Raw genomic sequence first — 26,078 nt, forward strand, 5'->3', positions numbered from 1 at the left:
ATGCTTATCTGCTCCCTCCTGGTCTTGACTGAACACATCATGCCACTGGAAAGCCTTGCAGCCTGCATTAGAGAATCAGTGCACTGGCACGCCCCCTGGCTGTCAGACTGGGTGTGTGCAAAAACAACGATCCTGGTGAGCTGGTGCTGCCGGAAAGCCAAGGGGAGGTCTTGGTTTGTGCGGTGAAGAGAAACTGGGATTTCAGAACTGTGAGCACAGTTATGAAATCTCAGAGAATGCAAAAATGTTGCTATAAAATGTTTTTTAAAAAAAAATCAAGGAAAAAATGAAAGGCGGCCAGAAAAAAGATGGTCCTGCCACAAAGCTGGCCCCTGCGGGATCAACTCTCACCCCCATGTGACTTTTACCAATACTTAAGTGACCTCCAAATATTCCTCATCAGTGGTTGTTGGTCCTATTTTACCATAAGGAGCTTATTACAGTCTAATTCCTGAAATGCTGAGAAACCAATCAAACATGCCCTTGGAACGTTCTTCCATTTTGGACCACAGACGCTGGTTTCCCATCACAGCTGGGTTGTAAGACACCGGCCAGACAGCTTTGCCTTGATCCCCGGAGGAGGCGGGCTCCCTTGCTTCTGTGGCACTTGGCACTGCTCCCCAAATGAGTATCTCTCTCCCCTGCCCTTTGTGCACGATGAGGCCCTTGCGCGGTCAGATGTTCAGAGGCTCCGGCAGCTGCGACGCCCGTGCGCCGATCCCGACTCCTTCCCTGCCCTCACACCTGGCAGATGCTGTAATTGATGCCCGTCCGCTCCAGTAAGACCTCTTCGATGATCTGCAGCACGTGGTCTTTGGGACAGGTCACGATCGCCTCGGCCAGGACCGGCTTCTCTTGGCTGCTCCTGGAGTCCTGTTTGGGGGGAGGGGGGAGTTGGCAAGGAAGATTAACAGACGGAGTCCTGCTGCCCGCCCCACCCGCACCTGGCTTCTGCGTTCACGTGTAAGTCCCGCCCCCCTCCTTTTTCGTACATTGGCTGCCCTTGGAGCAAAATCTTCCTGGCAGATGTGGGCTATGATTCCTGCTGCCAGAGCGTCGCCCAGGACGTTGGTCATGGTGCGCAATCGATCCCTGGGAGATGGAGGACAAAGAGGACCAGTCAGATGCCCCCATAGGTGTTCAGTGATGCTTCCCCATTTCTCCACAATGCCCAAAGAGGAAATTTCACATCTCCCCTCTAAATGGTCAAAGGTGCCCTGAGTCAATACAACTTCGGGAATGAGGGGATCATCCGGGGAGAGCCAGTTTGGTGCAGTGGTTAAGTGTGCGGACTCTTATCTGGGAGAACCGGGTTTGATTCCCCACTCCTCCACTTGCAGCTGCTGGAATGGCCTTGGGTCAGCCATAGCTATCGGAGGAGTTGTCCTTAAAAGGGCAGCTTCTGGGAGAGTTCTCTCAGCCCCACCCACCTCACAGGGTGTCTATTGTGGGGGAAGAAGGCAGAGGAGATTGTGACAGCTCTGAGTATAGGGCGGGATATAAATCCAATATCATCATCATCCTCTGCTACTAGAGGTCATTTTTGGGGAATTTTCTCCTTCTTTCTAAGGGTCTTTGTTTTACTTGGGTGGGTTAGACCAAACAGTTTTGGATGCTGCTCTCCGAGCATTAGAAGTTAAACACAGAGACCTCCTGCTAGCTCCAAGAATCAGGAGTAGGGGCATGGCTTTTTTTGTAGCAGGAACTCCTTTGCATATTAGGCCACACCTCCTGATGTAGCCAGTCCTCCTGTAGGCCCTGTACTAAGAGCCCTGTAAGCTCTTGGAGGATTGGCTACATCAGGGGTGTGTGGCCTGAGTAGGGGTATGCAGCTGGTGTTGGAAGTGAAGCATTGGATGCTATCCCCTGCCTCCCAATTATGTGGCAAGAGAGTTAAGACAGCTAGAAAGTCAGATTAAGCTTCTTTCCTGTGTTTTCTTTTCTGCCATTGTCCCTTTGAAGTAGACGGATAGATCCAGGGTTATTTTTGAGGCAGGAACTCCTTTGCATATTAGGCCACACACCCCTGATGTAGCCCATCCTCCAAGAGCTTTTTTGTAAGCTCTTGGAGGATGGGCTACATCAGGGGGTGTGGCCTAATATGCAAAGGAGTTCCTGCTCCAAAAAAAGCCCTCGACAGATCTCTGGGAAATTGATTCTCCTTCCTTCCGTTTTGTTCTCTCCCGTAACATACTTCTCTTTCTACACACCAAGAGGGGGGACACGCTGGTCTCGTGGCACCATGATGCGGATGGCTCTCTCACCATCTGCATCCATCCTTAGTAAGTTAGACTAGTTTCCTATCCTACCTCTAAGCTTTCCTATCTAGATTGTAGTTCCAAAACAAAGCAACTATTATTAGTCTTTAAACTGAAGCAGTTGCTCCGTGTAACGTTGTAAACTTGGTAATCTGGTGCAAAGACACTCCTGAGTGCGTGTAGCTTTAAAGCACTCTGCTAACTAGTAGGTACTGGACTAACTATACCAGTTAACCCAACACCTGGACACTGCTGACCTGATAGCACGCCTGATATTTTGGGTACCAGGTCAGGTCACCACTATGCAGAGAAATGGGGAGAAAAAGGAGATAGTCTGAATGTGCAGAGAAGAGCGATGAGAATGATCAGGGGCCTGGAGACCAAACCCTCTCAGGAGAGGCTGAGGGACTTGAGAATGTTCAGTCTGGAGAAGAGGAGGTTGTGAGGGGGACATGATGGCTTAAGTATCTGAAGGGCTGTCAGTTAGAGAAGGGCAGGGAGCTGTTCCTGTTGGCAGCAGAGGAGAAGACTCGCAAGAATGGGTCTAAATTAAGGGTGGGAAGGTACCACCTGGATATTAGGAAAAAACCCTTTACAGGAAGAACTGTTCAACAGTGGAGTCAGCTACCTCAGGAGGCGGGGAGCACCCCCTCACTGGCAGTCTTTAAGCAGCGGCTTGACAAACACTTGTCAGGGATGATCTATGCCAGGGGTGCCCAACGGTAGCTCTCCAGATGTTTTTTACCTACAACTCCCATCAGCCCCAGCCAGCATGGCCAATGACTGAGGCTGATGGGAGTTGTAGGCAAAAAAACATCTGGAGAGCTACCATTGGCCACCCCTGCTATGCTGATCCTGAATTTAGCAGGGGGCTGGACTAGATGGCCCGTTATGGCCCCTTCCAGCTCCTTGATTCTGTGACTGCTGCTCCTAGCAAGAAACCTAGAGCAGAGTGGGGAAGAGCACCTGCCTGAAGTCCAGCCTTCTGCTGCCCCCCTTCCCAAAGCTACATCAGCAAACTTGACGGGATGTTAGGGTGATGTGCTGAAGAAACAAGGGATGCGTGGATCCACTCACAAAGCCCAGTCGACCGCAATGATCAGGGTGATGTCTTCAGTGGGAAGGCCCACGGAGGTGAGCACAATCACCATCGTGACGAGCCCCGACTGGGGGATGCCGGCTGCCCCGATGCTCGCTGCTGTGGCTGTGATGCTGCAGGAAGAGAAGGCAGAAGGCCATCCCTGTCAGAGGGGATGTTCGTTCCTCTCCGTTGTAGTTAAGGGACGGCCGAGCATCCCTCCAACTTCAACAGTAGTCAAAAATTAGACAAGCCTGATCTCATTGGATTTCAGAAGCTAAGCAGGGCCAATGCTGGCAAATACCTGGAGGGAAGACCTCCAAGGAATACCAGGGCCGGGATGCAAAGGCAGGCAATATCAAAGCCACCTCTCTGAAATAGGGGTCGCCAGAAGTCAGCCACACACAGAGAGAGGTTCACTTGACACAAATATGTCTAGTTGCCTTTTCACAATGCCCTCATTCAAAAAAAAAAGGGCAACCCCCTTTCTTTTCAAAGTATCCCGCTTCAGTGTACACACCCCAGGGAAAGGAGAATGGGCTCACCTGATGGTTATGATCTGACCCAAGTCCAAGTCGAATTCGTTGACCTGGGCAATGAAGATGGCGGCCACCGCCTCGTAGAGGGCCGTCCCATCCATGTTGATGGTGGCACCGACCGGGAGGACAAACCTGGCCACCCGCCTGTCGATTCCATTGTTTTCAAGTAGACACTTCAAGGTGATGGGCAGCGTGGCTGAGCTGGGAGGGGAAGGCGACTCCTGTTAGGTGGCTAATGCATACCTGAAGCTGCCTTACACTGAATCAGACCTTTGGTCCATCACAATCAGTCTCATCTACTTAGACTGACAACGGCTCTCCGGGGTCTCAGATGGTGGCCTTAGAATCATAGTTGGAAGGGACCTCCACGGTCATCGAATCCAGCCCCCTGCACAATGCAGGAAACTCACAAATACCTTCCCCCAAATTCACAGGATCTGCATTGCTGTCAGATGGACATCTAGCCTCTGTTTAAAAACCTCCAAAGAAGGAGAGACCACCACCTCCTGAGGAAGCCTTTTCCACTGAGGAACCGCTCTAACGGTCAGGAAGTTCTTCCTAATGTTGAGCCCGAAACTCTTTTGATTTAATTTCAACCCATTGGTTCTGGTCCTACCTTCTGGGGTCACAGAAAACAATTCCACACCATCCTCTATATGCCAGCCCTTCAGGTACTTGAAGATGGTCCTATCACAGCCTCCTCCTCTCCAGGCTAAACATCCCCAGCTTCTTCAACCTTTCTTCATAGGACTTGGTCTCCATCATCTTTGTCGCCCTCCTCTGGACCCGTTCCAGCTTGTCTATATACTTAAAATGTGGTGCCCAAAACTGAACACAATACTCCAGATGAGGTCTTACCAGAACAGAGTAAAGTGATACCATCACTTCACATGATCTGGACGCTATACTTCTGTTGATACAGCCCAAAATTGCATTTGCCTTTTTAGCCACTGCATCACACTGTTGACTCATGTTCACGTATGATCCACTAAGACCCCTAGATCCTTTTCGCACATACTACTGCTAAGACAAGTCTCCCCTATCCTAGAACCATGCATTGGGTTTTTCCTACCTCAATACAGAACTTTACATTTATCCCTGTTAAAATTCATTTTATTGGTTTTAGCCCAGTTTTCCAGCCTGTCACGGTCATCCTGTATCCTGTTTCTGTCTTCTTCTGTGTTTGCAACCCCTCCCAATTTAGTATCATTTGCAGATTTAATAAGCATTCTGTCTATTCCTTCATCCAAATAATTTATAAAGATGTTGAACAAAACAGGTCCCAGGACAGATCCTTGGGGTACTCCTCTTGTCACTCCTCTCCAAGAAGATGAGGAACCATTCACAAGCACTCTTTGGGTGCCATCCGTCAACCAGCTACAGATCCATCTAATGGTAACAGGATCCAAACCACATTTTACCAACTTGTCAACGATAGTATGTGGAACCTTATCAAAAGCCTTACTGAAAACAAGATCAACTATGTCTACAGCAATCCCCTGATCCAGCAAAGTAGTCACTTTCTAAAAAAAAAAGAGATCAGGTTAGTCTGACATGACTTAAAAAAAAAAAGAGATCAGGTTAGTCTGACATGCCTTAACAACACCTGCTGCCTGGTCCTTTTAACTGAAGAGGTCAGGGATTGAACCTGGGACCTTCTGCATGCCAAGCAGATGCTCTACCTCTGAGGGTAGAGAAAACCAGACCATGGGGGTGTGCTCTTGCCTTAACTGCAATCACTGTGTCGCTGCTGGACAATGCCAAGGCAGAAGAGTGAAGCTGCCACTATGACACAGATACGGTAGGAATGGCCCACAATATTTAATTTTTGGAAAATCCAAACACACCCTGGCCATCAACTAAGTAATAACTAATAAGACTAATAATCAGAGATCCTCAGATGAGCTCAACTGGGTCAGATAGCCATGGACCTCTTTCAGCACTGTTATGCCTGGAAATGGGCCACCAAGGCTTGCCCAGGGGAACTTCCGGCACCTCACAGGGGTTCAGACCCGCTTGCCTTCCACTCTGTTGCCACTAATGACCTCTGCAATGTGATGCATTTGGGGAAAGATGTCTCACATTTCAGCAGTGGGAAAATTGGTTCTCAGCAGGTAATGTTATAGTTCCAACAGCAAGTGCTTATTGTTTTTTGCCTATCCCCGACCTGGATGGGCCAAGCTAGCCTGATCTCAACAGATCTCGGAAGCTAAGCAGGTTGAGCTCGGGTTGGTATCTGTATGGGAGACTCCCCAGGGAAGTCCAGGTCACAATGCAGAGGCAGGCAACGGCAAACCACCTTCAAACATTTCTGGCCTTGAAAACCCTCCTTGGTCACCACTAATCAGCTGAGACTTGATAGTACTTTCCACTACTGTCATCGTCTGAGGCCTAGAGGGCAGGAAGAAGCCTACACTGGAGTTGCTGGCAGGCCTCCATCTCGCAGGATTGCTTCTGTCCCTCAGAATGGGTGAAGAGGTTGTGGGGGGAAAACTTGCCCAAAGTGGGATGGGACCTGGGAGGAAAGAATAAAAGGCCCAGCTGCAGAGAAAGGTTTGTTCTCTGGAGGAGAAAAGGCAGCCGGAGGGGGGGAGGGTGGATCCTTCACCCTAAGAAGGTTTTTGGCAATAGAGGCAGTGAACTAGTCAGACTTGGCAGGGTCTTTATTTATTTACACCCACCTTTACTGTTTCTTTATTCACTGTTGCGCTAAAAATCTTTTATTACCCACTTATTGTTTGAGCACTATAAATAAACCATTGGCGTTACTGTTAAACTGGCTGGTTCCTCACGTCTCGTTGTTGGTTAAAAGGTATTGGTTAATAAGGGAGATGCGGTGGATGCTCTGAGCCCTCTGAGACAGACCCCTACTGGAATGGTGGCAGCCAGTAGAAGGCCCTTCCTAGTCCCCTGCTGTGTGACAACCAGCATATCCTAGTTTCCTCCTCTGTGGGGACCTGTTATGGCATCATTCTCATCTCCTCCATTTTATCTTCCTTGTGAGGTGGTTTAGTCTGAGAGAACATGGTGGTTATCCGGCGAACTTCCACAGCAGGGTGGAAATTCAAACCCAGTTATCCTGAGACCCGGTCTTGACATTCTTAACCGCTATGCCGTGTGGGCTCTCAGCACCATGTGAGCTGCGCCGCAGACCTTTCTGTGTTGCCTGTAGTGTCTAGCCCCTGTTAAGCGGCACATCGGATCTCCTTGCCTTCCTTACCTGGAGGAGGTGGCCAGAGCAATCAGCAGGGCCTGCAGCATCCCCCGGATGAAGGGGAAGGGGTTTTTCCTGGTGATGACTGCAAACAGGATGGGCAAGAAGACAAAGCCATGGATCGCCAGCCCCGTCACCACCGTCATGGCGTAGAGGCCCAGCTTCCTCCCGATCATGATGGGGTCGTCCATCTCCAAGATCTTCCCAGCGATTAGAAAGACAATGCCGAAAGGGAAGTACCTGTAAAGTGCGAGATGACCCAGCCCTTGTTGTGTGGAGTCAGGAGATGGGGAGCCTACCATGAGGGAACTCCATCCCATGGTCTGTATGTCAAGAAAAAGTTCTCACCGGTGATTTTATGTCAGCCAATTTCCAATGCTGATTACTGATACTGGATATATGCGTTCACATATATATTTGGCATTGAGATGCAGGAACTTATCTGAACTGCTGGAGAGAACAGCATGGAGTTTCATTTTCAAAGAAAAGACTCTGAGTGACTACAGGGTGTGTGTGTGGACTGAGCACATATTAATTCAAATACTTTGCCACCGCTTTTGCGAGCCTTGAGTTGCTAATGTCATTAACTGCCATACCTAGAGAGTAAGTTTCTGGCCCTACCCTATGAGGTCAGTTCTAACAAGAAAGGTCTTGCTGTGAACATGTATCTTTTCAATAAAGTCCTTATTTGATTCAAATCAAAGGCTGAGTTGATGAGATCTACACAGATCCTGACAGTGTGGGATGGAAGGGATGGAAGAGATTCCGGGTTCTGGCCTACAAGTGACCAGTGGACAGAGCTTAGGTGAAATCTGGAGAAGGTGGAGCCTGGGGAAAGCCATCAAATGAGATGCTGGGCATGGAAGAGCCACCAGGAGGCTGACAGTAGTTGATACTTTTAGCCCCCGTTCTTGTCAGAGGCAGGCTAGCTGAGGCCTCATTTCACTTATTCTTCTGGGGCACTAGATGGCTTAGTTGGAGGGATCTGGGAACAAGAAAGAGGGCTTCTGCCAGGGGGAGCAGACAACACAGCTCCAGTCATGGTCTCATACAACACCAAAGCGAGGAAGAAAAAAGTGGAGCAGAGGTGCAGTTCCTGTATCTCTGGTTAAAAGGAACATGGTGAGAGAAGACCCCTCTCTGCCTGTCAGAGCAGGCAGTACAGAGATGGACAGACCAATCAAAAGCAACTTCACTGGTTCATGGGAAACCTTCCCCAATTGGTTGCTGAATGGGACCTAAGCATCCATCTTGGAATCTCTACCCTTCCTCTCTAGCAGCACTAGAAGCCCGTAAGTGCTTCTAAAGCAGGAGTGGCCAAACTGTGGCTTGGGAGCCACATGTGGCTCTTTCGCACATATTGTGCAGCTCTTTAAGCCCCCACTGCCCCATCAGCTGGCTTGTAGAAGACATTTCTCTCTTTATATCACTTTTCCAAGCCAAGCCAGCCAGTTAAAGTTGCTTTCTTTCCACCTCCCCTCACCTACCTTCCTGTTTTGCAGCTCTGAAACATCAGATGTTTATTCTAAGTGGCTCTTATGTTAAGCAAATTTGGCCACCCCTGTTCTAAGGCTCTTGCTGTACACTGAGAGGAGTTACCCAGAGAGGCTCCTTCTCCAGAAGTTCCAAACTTCAGCTGGATAAAGGAAAGGACGGGGGGGGGAGGGGTGGAATCTACAACTAGTGTGCATTACTGATCTGGTGGCAGCATCCAGTCATCATTGCAAGGGAGAGCTCAGCTTACCAGACAGCCACGGAGACGATCTTCATCACCGCCTCGTTCAGACACTGGCACACGTTGATGAGGGGGATCCCACGATCCCCCATCTTTCCCAGGAGGAGGCCTGCAGAGAGAGGCAGCCACGAGTTACAAAGGTGGCTCTGAGAGAGAGCTGTGACTGACCCAAGGCTGCTGTGGAAGGTGGAATACGGCGTTATACCCCACTGAAGTCCCTCCCCTTCCCAAACCCCCCCTCCTCAGACCCCACCCCCAAAATCTCCAGATATTTCCCAATCCACAGCTGGCAGCCCTAAGGGGGACAGACCAGCAAAAGAGGTTCTGCCAATCTGTGCTGCCTTGGGAGAACGCTTCTCTTCAAGGAAACCAGATGCTGTGTGAGAGCACTTAGCCACTGCTGGCTAGACAAAGGGCAAACAGGTTAACTCTGGTCAACAGCCTTGACTGAGGGGGTGGCAAAATGACACAACCTCCAATCCCAATTCCACAGAAACCTACACAGAAGGCTTTGCCACGTACCGATCGTGGCTGAGAAGATCACGATTCCTAATACGTTCATCTCACTGTTGGTGCCAGGAACAGTCCTGTAGGTCATTTCCGGAGACGGCGTGATCTCAAGCAGCACGGGGCGCTGGATCTTGGGGTTTTCGGCATCCGGCGCAAAATACACGTAACTCAGAGACTTCAGCGGGACCTTTGGGAATCCAGAGGCCTTCATTACTGGGACGACGACTGTTCGGTACTAGAATTAAAGCAGAGAGCGGAGCGGTCTCAGGCAGAGGTCTTTTTCACATCACCTGCTGCCTGGTCCTTTAACTGGAGATGCCAGGGATTGACCCTGAGCAGCAGTCGTTCTGTAGAAAAGGAGGTGCCGGAGCTCATTTGTGCAACATCGCCAGAAGGTGGACTAAATTCTATCAGCTCAGTATCTACCTTAAAATGCTTCTGGAATTACAACTGTCACAATAAAACCTTACTCCCCTCATAATTTTTAAAATACTGTCTCCTTTGTGGCCACAGTGGCATGAGGAAGATTTCTGTCTGTCTGCTTTATATGTTTTGGTTATTTTCCTTTTTTTGTGGGGGAAAATATTAGAAAGTTTTGCCAAATCTAAACAGTCCAGCAAAATTCTTATAAGGGGTTTGAACTTCTAGACTCCCTTCTTATATGAAGGGAGTCTAGAAGCCAGGGTTTTTTTTGGGGGGGGGAGGGTGGTAAGAAAGAGCACAATAAAATTTAAAGCTTCTGGAGCTCCACTCCTGTGAGCTCCTGCCCAAGATGAGGCCTGCCTGGACCTTCTGCATGCCAAGCAGATGCTCTGCCACTGAGCCACAGCCCATATAAATCAAATCTCCTGGTGCTTAAAAAAAATAATATACAGTCCCAGCCAGTGTTCCCTCTGAGTTAGTGTGCGCTAGCGCACAGATTTTGAGCCTCCAACTCACACATTTTTGTCTTAGCTCAGGAAAAATGGCCCCAGAGCACATTAATTTATGCTGTAGCTCACAACTTTAATGCCAGTAGCTCACAAAGCAGAATTTTTGCTCACAAGACTCTGCAGCTTAGAGGGAACATTGGTTCCAGCCAATTCAATTGCAGCAGCCCTGCTGAAAGAAAGCAAAGGTCCCCTGTGCAAGCACCAGTCATTTCCGACTCTGGGGTGACGTTGCTTACACAAAGTTTTCATGGCAGACTTTTTACAGGGTGGTTTGCCATTGCCTTCCACAGTCATCTACGCTTTCCCCCCAGCAAGCTGGGTACTCATTTCACCGATCTCGGAAGGATGGAAGGCTGAGTCAACCTTGAGCCGGCTACCTAAATCCAGCTTCCGCTGGAATCGAACTCAGGTTGAGAGAGCAGAGAGTTCAGACCACAGTACTGCAGTACTGCTGCTTTACCACTTTGCACCACGGGGCCACTTCCTGCTGAAGGAGGCAGCATTTAATTGTGTCTCCCTCTCTCTCCCTGTATTATTCTCCCAATTTAAATTCATGCTCTACCCAACCTGCTGTTTGCTCCAAGAAGAAGACTGCAGATTTATACCCCACCCTTCTCTCTATCAGTCTCAGAGTGGCTTACAATCTCCTATATCTTCTCCCCTCACAACAGACACCCCGTGAGGTGGGTGGGGGTGAGAGGGCTCTCACAGCAGCTGCCCTTTCAAGGACAACTCCTGCGATAGCTATGGCTAACCCAAGGTCGTTCCAGCACCTGTAAGTGGAGGAGTGGGAATCAAACCCAGTTCTCCCAGATAAGAGTCTGCACACTTAACCACTACACCAAACTGGAGGACAAAACCCAGACCCCTGAAGAGGACAGAGACGAGCTTGCATGGAGAGAGCAGCAGCGACATTTCCCTGCCCAAGCTTTGCTGAGAAGAGTTTTGGACCAGAGACTCACCTGCTGGAAAGAAGCCTCAATGAGGTTGGAAGGAAACATATTTCTGTGGGAGACAAAAATAAGCAGAACATGAAGGAGAGGACTGGGGGATGCAAATCGGAAAGCAAAGTGCGGAGCAACATTCCCTCTGATTTCCCCTCCCTACTGAGCAGAGCAGTTCACATCCTAAATAGAATATAGCTGCTGTAATCTTAAAATGGCATAATTAAGGGGACCACGGTGGACACAGAACAACACTAAACACACAACCTCACGTGAAATGTGCTGCAAGCAGCTATATGTTCTAATACCACTTACCAAAAACATAATAAATACTTCAATAAAATTATAGGAATGTCCAATATATTGATTTGTGTTTTTAACAGATGTTATTTAAAACGCAATATTCAACTGAGAGAAGAGTAGAACGCAACGTTCAATTGAGAGAGGAGTCTGTGAAGTTGACTGGTTACAGAAATTTGGCCTAAGCATTCCAATTTCTACATATGTTAGAAGTTTAATGTTTTAATAATAATAATAAATTTGTATTTATACCCCGCCCTCCCCGCCGAAGCCTCTGGGGTGAGCACATACATATAACATGCTTCAATCTAATGGCAGACCTCAAGAAAATGGAAAACCTTATTCAAGTTGCATGACCAGAAGAGCTGAATATATTTGGATCCTTGAAAAAGGACAGCGGTTTCCAAAACAGATTGCATAATGGTCGACTGTCCGTTGGGTCATTTACTGAAATACAGATGTTTGGGTCATTGTACAGCTTCCCTTCTGTATATATGTTGTTTGACATATCACCTATGTCCCAGTGATATATGGTAGATTTTTGATAAAATATACTAAACACCCAAACAGGGCTTTTTTTGAGCAGGAACGCAGTTCCAGCTGGCTTGCTGTCGGGGTTTTGGCAGTTTCTGTTTGCTGCGCAAAAACGCCAACGCTTGCTGCAGCCCCGGGGCGGATAGTGTGAACTCGGAAGGAAGCTGCGCTGAGAAAACGAACGCGAGAGTGGCGTAAGGTGAGTGGAAATTGGTCAAAGAGAGAGAGAGATGCTTCAAGTCACAGCTGACTTCAAGCAACTCCGTTGTTTTCAAGGCCAGAGACATATAGAGGTGGTTTGCCGTCGCCTGCCTCTGCATGGTGACCCTGGCATTCCTTAGTCGTTTCCCACCCGCACGCTAATCAGGGCTGACCCTGCTTAAGCTTCCAAGATCTGATGAGATCGGGCTAGTCTGGGTCTCCCAGGTCAAGGCTTTGTTCTTTAGCTATCTGAAATGTATTGAAAGGACTCCGGGGCATGCGGACAGCATTCGACACGACAAAGCCAGAGAGAAGGAGAAGGCCAATACCTGATAAGGTCCAGCAAAGCATCTGCCGAGCTGAGCACCACCTTGCTGACCGTGTACTCCTCCTTCTGGGCAGCAGCCCCCGGGTGGATGCTGGTCACCAGGATGATCCCAGTGGTGACAGCCAGGAAGGTCGTCCAGAGGTAGTATGTGAGGGTGATGATCCCCATCTTCCCACAAACTCTGGCGTCCATGGTGGCCAGGCCGGACATCAAGCTGATGGGAGAAAGAAGGGGGGTTTGATTGCTACACCCTCTGACCGAAGCCAAACCTGCTACCTTCGTGGGGGGTTGCCTTAGCTGGGGCCTCCTCCGACCACTGGCAAAGGCAGGTGACTGTCCCTTGTCATGAGAACCTCTGGCACACGGGTGGCCAGGCCATGTCTCGGGAGCCACATGTGGCTCTTTCACACTTATTGTGTGGTTCTCTAAACCCCCACTGCTCCGTTTGCCAGCTTGAGAAGGCATTTGTCTCTTTAAATCACTTCTCTGAGCCAAGCCAGCTGGCGGCTTGTAGAATGCGTTTAAAGTTAAAGTTGCTTTCTTTCTGCCTCTCCCTCCATCCTCTCCGCCCCTGCCCCAATCTATTTGCCTGTCTTCCTTCCTGCTCTCAAACATCTGATGTTCACATCTTGGGGCTCTCAAACATACGGACATATGAAGCTGCCTTCTACTGAACCAGACCCTCGGTCCATCAAAGTCAGTATTGTCAACTCAGACTGGCAGCTGCTCTCGAGGGTCTCAAGCTGAAGTTTTGCACGCCTACTTGCCTGGATCCTTTTTAGTTGGAGATACCGGAGATTGAACCTGGGACCTTCTGCTTACCAAGCAGATGCTCTACCACTGAGCCACCGTCCCTCCCCAAACATCTGACTTTATTTGCTGCGGCTCTTATGTTAAGCAAGTTTGGTCAGCCCTGCTTTAGCGCAATCCTTTCCACGTTCTAGTTTGTCCAGCCAATCAAGACAGGACCACCAAATTCCCCACCTCTGTCTGCACCATCTCTGCTCCTTTGGATGTCTATAGGTCTGAAGCTGAGGCTCGTTCTGCAAAAAAATTACGTTTACAGTATACCGGACACCTCAGCTGATCATACTGCTTTGGCAAAATAGGCCGATCTGTCTTTTTATTCCATTCATATCTGTTTGTGGTATTGACATTCAGCTGCAGAGGGCCTGTTTTCAAATGCCCTGGACTAGGATGGCCAGATCCTAGGACCACCTGGGATTCTGGAGCTTCTTCCTTATGGAGGGGCATCCGGCCAAGTCCTTTAAAGAAGTGCAGTGCCTTCCCTACCAGGATGACCACAAACTGGAGGGACTGAAAACATCTACTTGCTTTCCATTTGCTATTGTAAATCAGGGTTGCCAGCTTCCAGGTAGAGCTGGAATTACAGGTGATCCCCAGACTGCGGAGATGGGAGGAAAATGGCTGCTTTGGAGCATGGATTCTATGGCCTCATACCCTAGTGTTGCCAGATTTCAACAGGGTATAATGCTATAGAGTCCACCTTCCAAAGCAGGCATTTTCTCCATTTTCACCAGCAGGTGGGAGATCTCCAGCTACCACCTGGAGGCTGGCAACCCCAGCTGAGGTCTCTCCCTTTCCCCAAACTTCACCATCCCGAAGCTCCACCCCAAAATCACCAGGAACTCCTTTTGAGTTGGTAAGCCTGTAATCTTGTACGCTCGGCCTTTACATCCACATTTAGAATTTCTCAGAGATGAAGCAAACGCCCGCCAACAGGTTGAATCACGAAATAAATCGGGAGTGGCTAAACTTGCTCAACGTAAGAGCCACACAGACTGCAAAACAGTCCTCTTCCGGCTGGCATATAATTAATTGCTATCAGAATGCCTGAACACTCCAATCTATAACACCAGATTATTTAATACTGGAATATTGAAGAATTGATTTAAGGAAGGTTAGCATAGTACATATTGTAGTAAGTTTTATGTGTTTTTATGTATTTTATATGTATTTTATATATTTTATTGTATAATTATAATTATTAATCTATCATGAATGTATTTAAATGGATTCTGTTGGTTTTTATGTTGTAAGCCGCCCTGAGCCCACCTCGGTGGGGTAGGGCGGGATATAAATCGAATAAAATAAATAAATAAATAAATAAATGTTAGATGCTTGAGATCCGCAAGACATGAATGTCAGATGTTTGTGAGCCACAAGACAGGAAGGAAGGAAGGCAGACAAATAGATGGAGGGAGGGAGAGGTGGAAAGAAAGGAACTTTAATTTTAAATGCATTCTCCAAGCTGATGGCTGGCTTGGCTTGGAGAAGGGATATGAAGAGACAAATACCTTCTCCAAGCTAGCCAATGGGGCAGTGGGGGCTTCAATATGTGTGAAAGAGCCGCAGTTTGACCAGCCTTGCAATAAAGAAACAGGGACAGGAGGCCCTCTCGTCCAGCAAGTATCCTTTGGAAGCCCAGCACTGACTGCCGCTTTCCGAAGAGCACCATGCCAGCCAGAGCAACAGTTGAGCCAAAGGTGCTCAAATCAATGATGTGCTGAGGAAATCCTCCGCCTTTTAGCAAGCTCTAATCTCCAGCTGCACATTCTGCGCCACGTGAGTGATTCCATGAAAGGAGAACTGACACAGTGGTTAATGAAAGGAAGCAGGAGAGGGTTGCACACTGCCTAGAAGGTGGAAGTAAACTCTGAGACTGGAAGTAAACCCTGCTAGGAGTGAAGCAACCTCCCCTCGACAGCTAAAACAATTTGGATAGAAAGCTCAAACTCATAGCCACCAAATACCCAACTATACATTACAAAGTTCTTGTGTCCCCTCCATGTCTGCCCAGCACCTGTTGACCAGATGCGGTCTGGATGTTCTGTGCTTGGAAGTTGACTCCCAGGCAGGATTTGATCTGGGGCAGCAGTGTACAGGGAGAAAGGGTTAACCCCCGCCCCCTCCCCGTGCTGAGCTATTTCAGATTGGGGGAAATGGCGCAGGTGGGAAGATGCTATCCTCTTCGTCACGCATGCTGCAGTCCTGATCCAAATGGGGCCCTGCACATGCCTGTGAAGAACAGGGCTCCCAGACTACATCTGTCAACCATATTCAGGGATTTGCCTGGCAAGAGATTGGGGAGGGCGGGGTTGGGAAGGAGAGGGGCCTCAGTGGGGCACAGGGTCAGAGAGTCCACCCTCCAAAGCGGCCATTTTCTCCGGGGGAACTCGTCTCTGTCATCTGAAGATCAATTATAATAGCAGAGATTTCCTGGCCCCATTCGGCGGCCGAGATAAACAACAAAAATCTCTCTCCATTAACAAAACTGTTCCTCAGTATAATACGGGGGTGTCAAATTCATTCGTTATGAGGGCTGGATCTGACATAAATGAGACTTTGTCAGGTTGGGCTGTGTCAGGCCAGGACATGTGTGTACTGATTTAAGATTAAGTGGCAGAGATATAAACTTCTTAAAGAACACAGACAAACATGACTGTTTGTTTACAAAAATTAAAATAAAGCATGCTTAAAGCATTAGCACTCGTTGGCCTGGAAGGTGTTTTCTTTGTATTTCTTTGTGAACTGGGCAAAGGAAGCTCTGGCTCTTTCCTTCCTTCCCCAGGGGACCAGGAGGGGGAGGAGCCTCAGCCAACAGAAGAAAGAGAGGCTTGGTTCTGTTGCTCCTGTGCGCTTGAGCAAGCCTCGCAAAGCAAGCTGAGATGCAGAAGGAAGCAAGAGAGAGGGAGAAGGAAGCAGATGACAGCCAGTCGCTTGGGGGCCTGATAGGAGCTCTCCGGGGGCCAGATTCGGCCCCCAGGCCGTATGTTTGACACCCCTGGTATAATGTATAATCACAACAATTCATAATAATTTTAAAATACAAAAATGCAGTTAGATAACCATCCTGCGCACAACGTAGCTACTGTCCATAAATCTTAATCCCTTCTCAATCTAGTCTAACGATAAAAAGAACCGGTCCAATTTCGTTTCAGGTGTGGACCACCCTTCTTCTAGCGACCATCTTCCATATTCATAGGTTCAGTAGACTTGTGGTGCTACAACAATTCTTGGCTTCCTCTGTTTTTTTATATTAAATTCATGTGGAACGCCACTGCCAATTTCTATCTATCAGTGTAGCGGTTGTGTCCCCACTGTGGTTACACAACCGCTACATTGATAGATAGAAACTGGCAATAGCGTTCCACATGAATTAATATAAAAAACCAGAGGAAGCCAAGAACTGTTGTAGCATCACAAGTCTACTGAACCTATGAATATGGAAGATGGTCCCTAGAAGAACGGTGGTCCACACCTGAAACGAAATTGGACCGGTTCTTTTTATTCCCTATGGGTTGGCAACCTTAGCTGGAGTTAGCCTGACCAAAGGCCTGGCTCCATAGAAGGCAGAGTCGTAGGTCCATGAGCTATATATCAATCCTTTAATCTGCTAGGACCATGGAACAAAAGATTGAAGGCAGATTAGGTGAAAATCGTAGGAGCACTTCCCACAGAGGCTCCATTAAGCTATTGCGGCTTGGAGAGACCTCTTGCCCACATCTCTCTCTCTCTATGTATGTCATTTTTCTAAAAACGGCATGATTGGTTTTTCTGCAGCAGCAGAAAAGAGTAAGAGTCCGGTAGGACTTTAAAGACTAACAAAGTTTGTGGTAGGGTAGGAGCTTTTGTGCTTGCTTCTTCAGAACAGAATTTAATCTGCAGAAAAACAAAAAGATGCACATAACCTCATGTGAGATTTCAAAGTTTTCTTCCCTCAGGGTAACATGTCCTTTACTCTACCATGTCCTTTACTGTCCCTGCTTAATTGTGACACTGCAAGCAGAAATGACCCTTTTGCAATAGATCTTGGTCCCTGGAAGGCAAACTCCCCCCCCTACCCCATCAGCATCAGCTGAAAGATGAGTGAACCCTTCTGGGCAGCAGATGCCTGTCTCCTCCCCAGCCTCCCTGCTCTTACCTGGAGGTGATCAGAGGCAAAATTAGCATCTTTAACATCCTCATCAGCAACTCTCCGGGGAAAGAGAAGTACTGCTTCTCCTGGAGGAGAGGAGGAAAGCAGACAAGTCAGACCATAGAGAAGAAATGAAAAAGGCTACAAAAAAACCAAACACAGCCAGGGCATTTTATAGGGTTGCCAACCTCCAGGTGGTGGCTGGAGATCTCCTGGGAACTGATCTCCAGGAAACAGAGATCAATCCACCTCGCTGCTTTGGAAGGACGACTTTGTGGCATTATACACTGCTGAGGGTCCCAAACCCTGCCCTTAGGGTTGCCAGGTCCAAGTTAAGAAATATCTGGGGAATTTGGGGTGGAGCCAGGAGACTTAGGGGTGGAGCCAGGAGCAAGGTTGTGACGAGCATAATTGAACCCCAAAGGGAGTTCTGGCCATCACATTTAAAGGGATCACACACCTTTTAAATGCCTTCCCTCCATTGGAAATAATGGATAGGAGAACCTTCTTTGGGGGCTCATAGAATAGGACCCCCTGGTCCAATCCTTTTGAAACTTGGAGGGTGTTTTGAGGAGAGCTACCAGATGCTATGCAAGATGCAAATTGGTGCATCTACCTGAAAAAACAGCCCCACCAGAGCCCCAGATAACCACAGATCAATTTTCCCTTATACCCTATGGGAATCAGTCTCAATAGGGAATAATGGAGAGCCCAGCAGTTATCTCCCCCTCCCCCCGCTTTCTGATGATGCTGAAGCGGGGGGAAGGCCTGCAAACCGGGGGATCACCTGCCCCCACCTGGGAATTGCAAACCATTGAAACACCATGTATCTGATAGAAAAAGTCCTCTTGGAATCTAAAATAATTTTTTTCAAAAACAATATCAATCAGTTGTAACAAAAAAGAAGTGGGAGGATTCGAATTGGGACGTTTCTCCAATACCGTCTCTACCACTAAACGTGCTTCCTCCAACGGAGTATTAGTATACAAGGAGAAAACATCAAAAGTACAGAGAACAGCATTATGGGGTAGTATTCCACCCTCCACTTTATTTATAAAATCATCACTATCCTCGATGAAAGATGGAATTTGTTAGACCGCTGGTTGTAAAAATGAGTCTACAAATCTGCAGGTATTTCCCACCATAAAAAAGTCTCACTGTTTCATTTGGCCTTGCTGGTTCACTGTACTGTTTTGTGTTCAAAACACGCTTTATATTGTTTAATTGTGGCATTTCGTTAATCACAAAGCAAGATAAACGTACGGTACCTTGCACGCACTGAGCAAATCATATCTGTGTTGTCCCAACACAGTTCAAATGCTTTTCTTCAAATGACTGCTTTGTTCACATGCAAATAGATGCACGTTTAATTGTCAGATTAAGAGACAGGCAGCCCAATCCAGACATAAGTGGTGGCTGGCCATGGCAGGGCGGCCGCGCCTCTAGCAGCCTTCCTGAGGACTTCGGCAGGCTGAAGCATGGGGAGGGAAGAGGCGTAGCTCGCCATGTGGCCCTAATTATCATTATTGTAACTATTATGAAACTCTGTATACAGAGTCTTGTTCAATAAATAAAAATATAAAAATACACACTACAGGGGAAAATAAGCGATATAATACAAAAACAAAAGCTAAAAGTTCACCCCCAACAGCCAAGTTTTAATGAAATGGAGATAGGTGAGTGGAAGTTTTCCCTGAGTGGGAGTTCCAAAAAGATGGGGCAGCAACCAAGAAGACCCTGCTTCAAATTCCCACCAATCACCCCTCAGAAAAGAAGAGTCTTCTGCTAATCTCAGTGGGTGGTGACAAATATGTGGAAGAAAGTGGTGGTAAAGTGAGCAGCTCAAACTATCTGGGACTGTAGGACAAGTTTTGAGTCCAGTGGCACCTTTAAGACCAACAAAAGTTTACTCAAGGTATGAGCTTTCGTGTGCAGGCACTCTTCCTCAGATACACAGCTATGGAAGTTAACGGGGTGACATGATAGAGGTTTACGAGATAATGCGTGGGATGGAGAAAGTAGAGAAAGAAGAGAAAGTAGAGAAAGAAGTACTTTTCCCCCTTTCTCACAATACAAGAACTCGTCGGCATTCGATGAAATTGCTGAGCAGACAGGTTAAAACGGATAAAAGGAAGTACTTCTTCACCCAAAGGGTGATTAACATGTGGAATTCACTGCCACAGGAGGTGGTGGCGGCCACAAGTATAGCCACCTTCAAGAAGGGTTTAGATAAAAATATGGAGCACAGGTCCATCAGTGGCTATTAGCCACATTGTATGTGTGTATATAAAATTTTTTGCCACTGTGTGACACAGAGTGTTGGACTTGATGGTCCGTTGGCCTGATCCAACATGGCTTCTCTTATGTTCTTAACGTTTCATGTATATAGCTGGATGCCTCTATATACGTGAGCAGGAAATTGTATTGACAATGTTTTGACATTTGCAAAGACTAAATAGCAAAAACAAACTAAGTTTATAGCTCACAATATGTTTGGATTTAATTACAGGGGAAACAGTGGAGCAATAAACATGTCAACGTAGGACACTAATGTCTAAAAGTATCTTTCTTAATTGTTAAGAGTAATTGAGCCTCTGCCGTGAGACAAATGGAGCATAATAGCAGAGTCACAATTACTTTTAACAATTAAGATTCTCTTATGCATTAGTCTCCTACTATTACATATTTATTGGTCTATTTTAATGTGATTAAATCCAAACACATTGTGACCTATTAACTTAGATTGTTTTTAGTCTATGTAGAGACATCTGCTGATATATATGAATTAACTTCCATTTCTATGTATCTGAGGAAGAGTGCTTGCACACGAAACCTCATACCTTAGCTAAACTTCTGTTGGTCTTAAAGATGCCACTGGAGTCACAATTTGTTCCACTGCTTCAGACCAACATGGCTGCCCACCAATGTTCCCTCAAAGCGGCAGAGTCTTGTGAGCAAAAAATCTACTTTGTGAGCGACTGGTATGAAAGTTGTGAGCTACTGCATAAATGATTGTGCTCCGGGGTCATCCTTCTTGAGCTAAGACAAAAATGTTTAGGCGGGAAGCTAAAAAATCTGCAAGCTAGCTCACACTAACTCAGCTTAGAGGGGCTGTTTTGACATGCTCAGGTGGGGGGCGTTGGCTGTGTCTCATTGCATGTGCTGGGCCCATCTTCCACTATATTTTGCTGTGTTTTTCTTCTAGCGGCAAACTATGTATATATTGCAAGCTGGAAGGTGAGTTGGTTGGATGGGAGGGACTTGAGAGGGAGGTGCCCACATTTTGACCCGGGCTTATGAACAATAGCGTGATTAGCTGACATTCTCACATTTTGACATGTTATTGTTTTATTGGTTTCTCATGCTCGTGCTACCCAGATCAAAGGTTTGCTCTATTTGTTACTATTCTGTCGTTGGATCTTAAATTTGTACCATTTTGCATTCTAAACCACTGCCTGCCAGCTATATGTAGCTCTGCTCACTGTACCTGATTGTTCGTCTGAAGAAGTATGCGTGTACACACGAAAGCTTACATTCTGAGTAAAATTTTGTTGGTCTTAAAGGTGCAACAACTCCTACCTTGTTCTACTGCTTCAGCCCAATACGGCTGCCCGCTTGGATCTATCAGCTTAGAGGGAACACTGCTGCCCATGTGGATCTATCTGGGACTGTAGTTATATTCACAGCCCCCAAACATTTCTCATTTCACCAACTCAGCCCTTCACAGATCTTCCCCCAAACCCATCTTGCTGCTCTTCTGAACTGGTAAACATTGAAATTCAATAGAGAAACTGTTCAGAGAGAGGGTTCCATGGTCGCACACTGCCGTTGGGGTTGAGGAGCACGGAACCTTGGACGGGCCCAGGAAGCTGCCTCGTACTTGGTCTATCAAGATCAGTTGCTGTCTGCTCTGACTGGCTGTCAGGGTCTCAGACCAAGGTCTTCCATTTCACCTATTACCTGAGCATTAAACTAGAGACTCAACCTGGCACCTTCGTCTGTGTAAAGCAGGTGCTCTGCCAATGAGCCACGGCCCTACCCCTCCTAGAAAGGCACAAACTTGCCACGGTTCAGTAGCCAGCTCTGCTTGTACACCCAGCTTTGATACTGAGGAAAATAACGGAAACAACTGCTCGAAACCTTGGCAGAGACGACGCACGGCTTCACTGCATGAATCGTTTTTATTTATTCACATTATTTATAGTCTGTCTTTCTCACTGAGCCTCAAGGTGGATTACAAAGAGCCAGTCAATACAATCAGTAAAGTGGGACATTCGATAAGCAGTGAAATAGGATTTGGGGTTGCAGAAATCAACCAGAAGTCTAGAAAACAGAACTGAGGCAAAGCATGACACATATGATCCAATTTACAGCCAACTATACACAGTAACATAGACCACAGTCCCTAATAAGTTATCCAAGTAATATTATAAAGCATTTTGTACAGGGCTACCCTGTTGCTTGTGTAGAAAAGCCCTCTTAAATAATTCAGTTTTGCATAGTTTGAAGAAAGCCAGGAGAACAGGAGCCTTCCTGACTTCCGCAGGCAGGCCAGTCCACAGGGTGGGGAGCACAACTGACAAGGCATGAGTACGGGAAGTTGTTGATTTTGCCCATTTATGGTTAGCACCATTTATGGTAGGCCCTGCCCAGATGCGTGAAGCTGTCGCAGTGAAGTGTAGGGAGGTGAGATTGTCTTGCAGATATGAGAGTCCAAGGCCATGTATGAGATAAAAAAGGTAACGATAGTCCCCTGTGCAAGCACCAGTAATTTCCGACTCTGGGGTGACGTCGCATTATGACATTTTCACGGGGTGGTTTGCCATTGCCTTCCCCAGTCATCTACATTTCCCCCCCAGCAAGCTGGGTACTCCTTTTACCGACCTTGGAAGGATGGAAGGCTGAGTCGACCTTGAGCCGGCTATCTGAACCCAGCTTCCACCGGGATCAAACTCAGGTCGTGAGCAGAGTTTGGACTGCAGTACTGCAGCTTTACCACTCTGCACCATGGGACTCCAGCTTTTGTTGGTCTTAAAGGGCTCACAATTTATGTATGAGATAGCCAATACTTTAAATTGAGCCCAGTAACCGATGGGCAGCCAGTGGAGTGACAGCAGAATAGGAGCAATATGCAGGCTCCATACAGCTCTAGATAACAGCCTAGCATTCTGCACCAATAGGAACTTCCATATCGATTTTGAAGGGGAAACCAGTGTAAGAATGCATTACAATAGTCTAGTCTTCAGGTGACTAGGCCAGCCTTCTCAACGTAAAAGGCTTTTTTTTTAAACAAAGCTGAATTGGAAGAAAGCCTTTTTTGCCACTGCGTTAACTTGCTCCCCCCGCAATAATGCTGGGTCCAGTATAACCCCAAGGCTCTTCATTGAGACGCCAAAGGTGAATCCCATCAAAAAGTGGGGAGCATAATGCTGTTCCAAGACCTTTTCCTTTCCAACCAGTATAACTTCAGTCTTTCCAGGGTTTAATTTCAATTTTGTTCACTCTCTGCCATTTTACCACAGCTGCCAGGCAGCGGGTTTGGGACCTCTACTGCATCACCAGGAGACAAGGATGGAGGGAAGAGCATTGACGACAGACTAACCCAGAACTATGAATGATTTGGCCTGAGGGGCTTTTTACCTATCGAGTGAAAAGCATGGCAATAGGACGGTGCCCTGTGGGTCACCACAGGATGAATCCCACTGGGGTTGCCAGGCTTCCCATGGCCACCAGCAGGGGATAGGTTGCCAAAACCAGGTTGGGAAACTCCCAGAGGTTTGGGGACGGAACCTGGGAAGGACAGGGACATCAGTGGGGTGCAATGCCACAGAGTCCGCCCTCCAAACATCTATTTTTGGGGACGTGATCTCTGTAGTGTAATCAGCTGTAATTCTGGAGGGATCCTTAGGGCCCACCTGGAGGCTGGCATCCTTAGATCCCACAGGATAACTGGTCTCCAGTGGCAATTCTTTTGGGTCTGGACTGGGAGGAATGATTTGAACCAGTCCCAACGCATACCGCCCCCCCCCCCCCGTGCCTCCTCCTGCCTCCTGGCACCGCAACAAGATGGCATGGTCCACTGTGCCAAGGCAGCAGATAAATCCAATAGGAGCAACAGGGAAGCCTAATCTTTGTCCACATTTAGACAGAGGTCATCAGCATTTAGACAGAGGTCATCAACATTTAGACAGAGGTCATCAACGAAACTTGTTCCACGGGGCCTCTAAAACAGAGCTGTTCCACCAGGCCTTTGGCTGAGGCAGGGGAAATTCAATCCATCTTTGCCTCCCCTGCCCACGGAAATACATCACTGGACTAATCCTGCAAGAGGTGTTATGGGCTGCCCTGCAGCTTTTGTCTTTGATTGTTTCTTTGATTGCTTGATTGTTTTAACTCGGTTATTATATGTTCAGGGGTGGCCAAACTGTGGCTCGGGAACCACATGTGGCTCTTTCACATATTGTGTGACTCTCAAAGCCCCCACTGCCCTGTTGGCCAGCTTGGAGAAAGCATTTGCCTCTTTAAATCAAGCCAAGCCAACCGGGGGCTTGGAGGACGCATTTAGAGTTAAAGTTGTTTTCTTTCCACCTCTCCCTCCCCCCCTCTATTTTCCTTCCTTCTGTCCTTCCTGCCTGCCTTGTGGCTCTCAAGCACCTGACATTCATGTCTTGCGGCTCTCAAACATCTGTTTATTTTATGTGACTCTTACGTTAAGCAAGTTTGGCCACAACTGTTATATGTTATTGTTATTTTATTTATACTTTAATTGCCATGAGCCACCTTGAGCCCATTTTTGGGATGGGGCACAATATAAGCCTAATAAATGAATAAGCCCCCCTGACCTTCGCAAAACAGGAGATGAGGCTCCTAATCAACGACGGCTGTTTAGACAGCCAAAACTTCTCTTAATGTGACAGTGATGGAAGATCACAAATCCCTTGGCTCTTACTCTTCTGGATGGAAATAGAATTCTTCTACCAGGCAAAGGAGGAGGAAAGGACATCTCACAGCCTGATCCCAACTTTTTTTTTTCTTCTGAGAAACAAATTCTACTGATTTCACTGGGACTCGCCTCCAAGAAAACAAGAAGTTACAGGCTGCAAGAAGGGGGTTGGAGTATGTTCAATTATGGAACACAAACAAGATGGATTGATGCAAGCCAGTGCCAAGGCCCTAAGCAGGGTTCGTTTTGTAGAAAAATAGTTGGTGGAGCTTATTAGCATACCTCATTAGCATATGCCACCCCCCACACACACACACACCAGCCAAAAGCAACCCGACGCAATAAAGGAGAGCCCTGGACCAGTGAGGCCTGCTTGGGCTGCTGGAGATCCCACCAGCCCAAGCAGGCCTCACTCACCTGAGGCTCTCCTTGGCTGCCCCCCCCCAGTCAAAAGGTCAGCATGCCACCTGCCGCCCAAAATCACATAAGTGGAGAAAGGGTGGTGTGAGCTTCTCCAGGGGTTAATGAGGGCTGAGGGGGGTGGGGAGAATAACTCCTGGTAGCTGACTGGCTGCCCGCTCTCCTAATCCAGGAATTGTTATGCAGCTGCACCTACTATTCAATGGACAAGGTAGGTGGGGAGGAGGGGGGGCATCGGAAAGGTTCAGGAGCTGTGCTCCTGTGAGCTCCTGCTGAATTCAAGGTCTGGCCATAAGACCCCCAAAAGACAGCTCCCACACAGTGAACTGGAAAGAAGCTAAGGGGGAGCTGAAGAGCAGCCTGGCGAGTGCAAACAACAGAGGTTCTCCAGCCAAGAAAATTAAAATCCCGTTTAACTTTGGAAATGGTAGAAAAGAGTAAGAGACCAGTAACACCTTAAAGACTAACAACATTCGCGGTAGGCTCACTTCTTCAGATCCTTCAGGTCAGCTGTGATCCTTTAAGGTGCTGCTGGACTCACTCTTTTCTACTGTTTTTTTTTTTTTAACTTTTCTGCTGCTAGACAGACAGACTAACACGGCTACCCATCTTGATTCGTAAATGATGTTTAAATCTTTTCAAATAAGTAAGCAGAGGGTTGCCACTACTTTCCTGCAAGCTTTGTATTAATACTGCAGACACTGGAAGACATAAAGTGCCTCTGAGCATACACAGAATATTGTCCCTTCAGCACAAGAGAAATCATGCCCAGATTCCCAACACTCCAGGGACTATGGGCAAGTTTTCTGCCAGAAGCCACTCCACTCCCCATTTTAGATGTTCGGCTCTCAGCCTCCGCTGGGGATAGCCCTCACTTCACAGAAACCTCTTCTTCACCATCCTGTGTGGTTAGTGCATTTTGGTCACTTACCAGATCAGTTAACTCCAGCGTCCTCAGTAGGAAGCCCAAGAGGCAACCGGAGACCACTGAAAACAAAGAAAGTGTCAAAAGGCCATTTTTGTTCCAGAACACCTGGAGTGCCTTCCGGACTTTCGAGAAGGCCACAGACAATGGACTCAAGAAAGATTCCTTCATGCTGTCCCACATGGTGCCCTTCAGTGTCCCATGACAATCCATCCTGAACAGGAGAGCACAGTGGCAAGGCTGAAGTTCTGGAGGCCGTTGGGCTTCATTGAGGGAAA

The 26,078-nt window shown here is 47.6% G+C and overlaps 1 protein-coding gene across 1 annotated transcript; it reads right to left on the reverse strand.

Moving 5' to 3' along the window:
• Nucleotides 1-736: 736 nt before the first annotated feature.
• Nucleotides 737-26,078, reverse strand: LOC132567062 (excitatory amino acid transporter 5-like). Its single transcript, XM_060232661.1, has 11 exons — nucleotides 25,807-26,078; nucleotides 17,519-17,598; nucleotides 12,575-12,787; nucleotides 11,229-11,271; nucleotides 9,347-9,569; nucleotides 8,834-8,933; nucleotides 7,096-7,329; nucleotides 3,882-4,076; nucleotides 3,336-3,470; nucleotides 993-1,092; nucleotides 737-873 (listed from the first exon to the last, which is right to left on the reverse strand). Exons 1-11 carry the CDS (start codon nucleotides 26,011-26,013, stop codon nucleotides 739-741), a joined length of 1,665 nt encoding a protein of 554 aa, XP_060088644.1. The 5' UTR covers nucleotides 26,014-26,078; the 3' UTR covers nucleotides 737-738.

This window comes from Heteronotia binoei, chromosome 2 (assembly GCF_032191835.1).
Source record: "Heteronotia binoei isolate CCM8104 ecotype False Entrance Well chromosome 2, APGP_CSIRO_Hbin_v1, whole genome shotgun sequence".
Classification (NCBI taxonomy): Eukaryota; Metazoa; Chordata; class Lepidosauria; order Squamata; family Gekkonidae; genus Heteronotia; species Heteronotia binoei.